This window comes from Myotis davidii, unplaced genomic scaffold (genome assembly GCF_000327345.1).
Source record: "Myotis davidii unplaced genomic scaffold, ASM32734v1 scaffold472, whole genome shotgun sequence".
NCBI classification, from domain to species: domain Eukaryota; kingdom Metazoa; phylum Chordata; class Mammalia; order Chiroptera; family Vespertilionidae; genus Myotis; species Myotis davidii.
This window is the reverse complement of record NW_006283774.1, coordinates 1,517,479-1,524,150: the sequence shown is the minus strand read 5'-3', so window position 1 is coordinate 1,524,150 and position 6,672 is coordinate 1,517,479. Positions and strand designations below refer to the sequence as shown.

The window sequence follows — 6,672 nt, the reverse complement described above, 5'->3', positions numbered from 1 at the left end:
AAGGACACATATGTAATACCTTAATCAATAAAGGAAGGAAAAAAAAATAACAAAAAAATGGGAGGACCAGCAGAAGCCAAGCCACTGAGTTAAACAATAAGGTCACAGGCAATCCCAGAGCGAGTGCTGAGAGCTGGACACACCGAAGCCCGATCCCGGAACGGAAGGCGTGGTTTAGGAAAACTGAAGCTTTTAGGGAAAATTGAAGAGCTGTGCACACCACTAGTTCGGCAGTACAGGCAGACAGGAAAGTAACCACAGCACATTTTCAGGTTTATGTGAGCAAGAAGTTGGTATTTAATGAGCACGTTACACGTCCAGGTATTACACACATATACATCAACAAGGTACACTGTCACAGCCCATAACATCTAATTTTCATTGAAGTTTATTTCTATCAATTTATCATTTGAAATCACTACGCTGAAACTTGTTTCCAGGGATAGAAACACACTTTTAAAAATAAACAATTATTTCAAAATAAAATGTAGTGGACCTTTTTGCGGATGGCCCGGTGGGAGGAGGGTGGGGGGTGGGTGCAGGGATTGGACGCAGCAGTGGGTGGGTACGGTGCAGCCACGGGTGCGAGTGCAGCCAGGGAACAGGTCGTCAGTATTCTAACCTCCAGGTGCCTGTCCGGTGGGTGTGAGGTTTACAGATGGTCCCCTGATAAGGATCTGTTTTTGTTCTCATCACTGGCTGCACCCTGAAATGCATACAATAGTGTGCACCCACTGTTGTCAAGAAATAAAAAAATGATGTAAAAAATTAAAGAAAAATTTGGCCAATCTGTTTATTAGAAAACAAGACAGACTGTACCTGGCTGAGGACGCCTCCCAGCCGCTACCTCACTGTGTGCGACGTGGGGGGAGGAGGGACTGATGCAGACGGTGGGGGCGCGACGCGGAGCCCGGGGCAGCCTGATGGACAGGAGCCCGCGGAGCAGCAGGAGGCGGAGGAGAGAGCGTGTTTAGCCCTAGCGGGGCGACCGGAGCCCCCAGCTGCCTCGCTGTCCCCGGCCTCCCCTTGCCCCCCTCGCCGCACCTTCCGAGGCCCCTGATTTGCCTAAAAGCCCCGAGTCTGTGGGGTGGCCGCTGAGACCAGCGCCTCAGGACGCCTCGTGCCGAAGGTTTCCACACCGGACACGCACCCCTTCGTGGAAGGCCTCGCGATGGACAGACCCTCTGCAGGTGCGGACTTCACACCGTGGGCGGTGGCCCTCCCCAAGGCCCATGCACGGAGGGCCTGCAGGTGGGAAGAGGCAGCTATGGAGTCACCCCAGTCGGCCCGCAGGCAGCGCCCTGGGACTGGAAGGCGGCTGGTCGGGGCCGAGCTCTCTGGGGCCCCCGAGACCGAGGGGACGCGAAGGAGTCCCCTCCTTAGAGCTCTTCCACGAGGGAAATGAGGCCGAACTCCGGGTGCCGGCTGACCTCGCAGGGCCGTGTGAGCGTAGAGAACAGCGAGGTGTGTGGCCCTCACACGCTCACTGGGCACATGGTTACGTACCCACGGGAACAGCAGGCATGTGCAGCGCCCGCCCTGTCTCCCCTCTGTGCTGTGTGACGACACACGGACACGTGCACTGCGGACAGCATGCAGGCCAGCACCTGCCCGGCCGGCGTGGTCGGTGGTTCGGTGCTGACCTGTGAGCCAGGAGGTCAGGGGTCTGTTCCCCTCAGCACACAGGCCGGGGTGCGGGCTCCATCCCCAGTGTGGTGCACATAGAAATAAAGTCAACTTCTTTGTCAAGATTTGGGGTAACTTTATTTCCTATATATTGCCTATTTTCACCATTTGTGTTCAAAAAGTTGACTAAAAAGCCAATGTTTTGTTTCAGAGAAATGAAGTAAAAAGAATAATCTTGATCCTTTAAAATATTAAAACATTTGTGTGAATGTTTTGAATTTGGACAATCTTATTATCTAAAATAACATTAGATAACATTTTCTTAGGATGAGGAAATGAACTAACACTTATTGGGTATTTACTCTTTTCTAGGTACTTTGTTAGGCTACTTTTGCAAATTGTTTCTTTAATCCAACTTTGTGAAGAAGAGTGTTATTTTCCTCTTTTAGTGAAGAAGAAGCAGACAGAAAAGGTTGTTTGTTCAGGTCAGCCCCGGGCAGGGGACCCATGGCCACGGGGTCTCCTCTTCAGAGGCATCGTCCCCGGCGCACCCCACGTGAGGGCCGAGGGGCAGAGGCCATGCAGGAGCCTCCTTCTGCTTTGGAATGTGTAACCTCCTGTGGCTTTGACATTCTCACCCCCATCCACACGTGTGCGCACACACACACACACAGAGAGACACGCACAAACAGGTGCACACACACACACAGACACGCACACATATATACACACATAGATACACACAGACACGCGCACACACACAGAGACACACAGGCACACCCACAGATACACCCACAGACACACACAGCCACGTGCACTCAGACACACACACACACATACACACACACACACACACACACACACACGGCGGTGAGGGGGGCACCTTCCGGGGAAGGGCTCACATGCCCTCCTGCAGCGTCACCCCCGCAGAGCCAGACCCCCCGGAGCCAGGCCACGGAGACTCAGAGCCCAGCTCTGTCTCCACGACATCGTTTGGTTCTTGTTGATAGAGATCTTTTTACAAAACAAAGCATGTGCTTCGGGGAAATCAGTTCCAATGACTCCGAGAGGGGCGGTGAGGAGCCGTCCCGTCTCTTCCACAACAGCCTTCCTCTGCCCTGGGTTCCAGGAGGCAGCCCGGAGGTAGCACAGATGCTCCCGATGCCCTGGCCTGTGTGTGTATACATGTGAGCGTACAATGTGTGTGTGTTAGTGTGTAATTGTGTGAGACTGTGTGGGGTGTGTTTGTGTGACTGTGTGTGATTCTGTGAGCGTGCGTGAGCGTGTGTGTGTGTGTGAGAGTATGTATGAGTGAGTGTGTGAGTGTGTGTGAATTTGTGGTGTATGTATGAGTGATTGTGTGAGTGTGTGTGAATTTGTGTGAGTGTGTGAATGTGTGTGTGAGTGTGAGCATGTGTGTGAATGTGTGTGTGAGGGTGACTGTGTGATTCTGTGAGTGTGTGTGAATGTGTGTGTGAGAGTGTGAGCATGTGTGTGTGTGAATGTGTGTGTATATGTGTGTGTGAATGTGAGTGTGTGTGTGAATGTGTGAGTGTGTGTGAATGCGAGTGTGCGAATGTGAGTGTGTGCATGTGAATGTGAGTGTGTGAATGTGAGTGTGTGAGTGAGTGTGAGTGAGTGTGTGTGTGAATGTGTGAGTGTGTGTGAATGCGAGTGTGCGAATGTGAGTGTGTGCATGTGAATGTGAGTGTCTGAATGTGAATGCGTGTGTGTGAATGTGAGTGAGTGTGTGTGTGAATGTGTGAGTGTGTGTGAATGCGAGTGTGCGAATGTGAGTGTGTGCATGTGAATGTGAGTGTCTGAATGTGAATGCGTGTGTGTGAATGTGAGTGAGTGTGTGTGTGAATGTGTGAGTGTGTGTGAATGCGAGTGTGCGAATGTGAGTGTGTGCATGTGAATGTGAGTGTGTGAATGTGAGTGTGTGAGTGAATGAGTGTGTGTGAGTGTGAGTGTGTATGTGAATGCGACTGTGTGTGTGAATGTGAGTGTGAGTTTGTGCGAATGTGTGTGTGTGATTGCGACTGTGTGAGTGTGTGAATGCGAGTGTGTGTGGGTCTCCTTCACGTGAAGGAATGAGGGCACAGGTTGACTCTCACATCCGCATGGCCCTGACGCCTCCCCACAGTGAATCCCGATCCCCTCACTGCCCGGAGCTGCATGAAGAGGACTCGACGTCCATGGTTCTCAGACGTGAGCACCAGTGCCGGCGCCGCCTGCTCCCCCTCTCCGTGCACCTGGACGGCGTGTTGGGGAGACCCGAGTTAGGAGAGGAGCCACACTCGCCGACCCATTCTCACGCCCAGCGGCACCCCCAGGGCCCAGAGCCCGCGATGAAAAGCTGGCTCTCGGCTTGGTCGCTGCACCTGAGAGCGAGTCCACACCTGCCCCCCGGCGCAGCCGCACGGAGGAGGGGCATCGGTGCCCGCAGCGGGTCCGTCTCCAGGTGGGCACAGCTCAGAGCGGCCACGGGCAGGGCCTACCCCAGGTCCTGGTCTCCATCACAGGACGGACCAGACCACGAGGCAGATGCAGGGACACCTGGGGAACCAGTGGGCAGGTCGGCGGCCCGGGCGGACCTGAGCCGAGGCTGTAATATAACAGGCGGAACCCCCGAGGCCCATTTGCTGCCCCCACACGCGCAGCTCCGACAGGGCGCTCCTCACCCACACACCCGGGAGCCGGGCTGCCGGTGCCACCGCTGGGACGGCCTGTGACCCACCCTCGGCCTCCTCCTACAGCTCACTGCTCCACTTCCTGTCCCTGTGACGGGAAGGGCCGCGTCCAACACGGCTTGAAATACACATACGGGGCCCCAGCTGGTGTGGCTCAGTGGGTAGAGCACCGGCCCATGGACTAAAGGGTCTGGGGTTCGATTCCTGTCAAGGGCACGTACATTGGTTGCAGACTCCAACCCCAACCCTGGTCGGGGCTGCGGAAGGCAGCCAATTAATGTGTCTCTCACACTGATGTTTCTCTCCCTCCCCTTCTCCCTCTCTCTGTCCTTCCACTTTCTCTAAGAATCAATGGGAAAATATCCTCAGGTGAATTAAAGAAAAAAAATCACGGGGAAGGCAAGCAATGCTGCTTCCAGGCCTAGCAGAGATTCTAAACTGTGCCCCCAAACTTTTCCCAGCTACTTTCCAGTAGTTACTTGGCTAGAGATCAAATGCGAAAGAGATGAAAAGCTTAAATTCTAGGTAATTCCATAATTCTTTAGACTTCATACAATTAAAAAGTTAGAATCATTAGCCTTTCTGTCTTCCTCTGCCCCAAATCTACCTATCGCACCCGCCCCCGCCGCCCCGGGAGCACAACCGGACCCCACGGGTCTCCGAGGGTCTCACCTGAAACTTGGGACAGGTCTTGGCCCTCGTCGCCGTCCATGGTCCTCGGGCTCCCTGAGAAGAGAGGAAGGGGTTAGTGTCACGCCGGGCCAGCTAGATGTGAGCGCGCGCCAAAGAGCCGGCGTGAACGGGGCGATCCGCGCGAATAAAGCGCCTTCCTCCCGCACCCTCGCCGGCGCCTCGGACGGGCACAGACCGGGGCCCTGAAAAGGCGGCATTACAAAGATTTATAAAAATATCATTACCGGCGCAGGAGGACCAAATTTGTTATTTATTGTTAATTTCCTGCTGCATAATAACCCAAAATGCAAACTGACTGCAACAAAATTAAGCAGAAAATTAAATGGCCCCGGGTCATTGTAGGGCCCGCATTCATTCTCCCGGCTGATCCACAGCTATGTTCTTTCTAATTTACTGAGCATGCATCGATGAACCTTGAGTCAGCCTGGTGACACGCGCACAATCAGCAATCAGAAAAACGAAGCAATTTGCTGAAGAATGTCTCATTTACCCAGGCGGGCTGCGTAGCGGAGCCGCGCACGCCCCGTCCATCAATAATGAATGCACCTCCCGCCTGGCAGATGGGCCACGCGGGCGCTTCATCTCTGTCCCCACTGCTCCGGGCCCTGCCTCCGCCTTCGCTGCGCTCTAGCCGCCGCGGCAGCAAGACAAGCCGGAGAGGCCGGCTTCCTGTTCTGCTGACAGACGCCGGCTCCCCAGACGGTTCCAAAAGAGAAAGCAGCCAGGACGGGCTGCCCATGGATGGCGACAGCAAGTGGCCCACGGCCGCCCGGGCAGCCACCCCGACGTGGGCAGGGGGCGGGCTGTGCTGTGCTCGCATCCGGGCCCCGGCCGGCACCTGGAGGGCTCGGGGGCCCTTGCGGATGACCACCCCGCAGGGGCCTCCATGGTCTGCTCCCCGTTGCTCAGCTGGGCACCTTCAGAAGAGGCCTCTCTCCGCCCAGCAACCTGGGTCTGTCTTATTTTATTTATTTTTATTGATGTCAGAGAGGAAGGGAGAGGGAGAGAGAGAAACATCAGTGGTGAGAGAGAATCATGGATCGGCTGCCTCCTGCACACCCCGCACTGGGGATAGAGCCCGCAACCCGCAACCCGGGCCTGTGCCCTGGCCGGGAATCGAACCCTGACCTCTGGCTCATAGGTCGACGCTCAACCCCTGAGCCACGCTGGCTGGCCGGGTCTGTTCCTGAATCTCAATCAGGTCACTGTGTTCTGGGGCCTCCTCTGTCTCTCTGGTCCGATGTGTGGGTCTGAGCTGTGTGGCCTGTTTTCAGCAGAGACCTGGATAAGAGGGGGAGGCCTCAGGGGACCCGCCCTCTGCAGCGAGGGTGACCGCCCTGCAGGCAGAGGCCAGGCCTGTGTTTATGGGGCATGTGGAACAAGATCTCCAGCCCGGAGATGTCCGTCTTGGTCATGAAGACAGGAGTGGCCGTGGTTTCTCTGGAGGGGGAGGGGGCTCCCCTATGTGTGAAGGCCCCCGACGGAGTCACAGGGGCGACACGAGTGTCCAAGGCTGCGTGTGGCCCGGGGCTCGGCTGGTGGCCACAGAGGGAAAAGGCCCCAGGACCCCGGAGACAGAGCAGCCAGAGGCAGATGCCCAGCCCAGCGGCCAGCAGGGCGCCGAGTCCAGGATCACCCGAGCAGGTGTCCGACATCCCCC

The 6,672-nt window shown here is 55.7% G+C and overlaps 1 protein-coding gene across 1 annotated transcript in view; it reads right to left on the bottom strand.

Moving 5' to 3' along the window:
- The window catches only part of IKZF1 (IKAROS family zinc finger 1), a 38,605-nt gene extending 33,516 nt beyond the window's left edge, over positions 1-5,089 (bottom strand). The window contains exon 1 of the mRNA XM_015566866.1: positions 4,992-5,089. Coding sequence (XP_015422352.1) covers positions 4,992-5,031 — 40 coding nt within the window. The 5' untranslated portion in view covers positions 5,032-5,089. The remainder of the gene's footprint in view (positions 1-4,991) is intronic.
- Between the last annotated feature and the right edge of the window lie 1,583 nt (positions 5,090-6,672).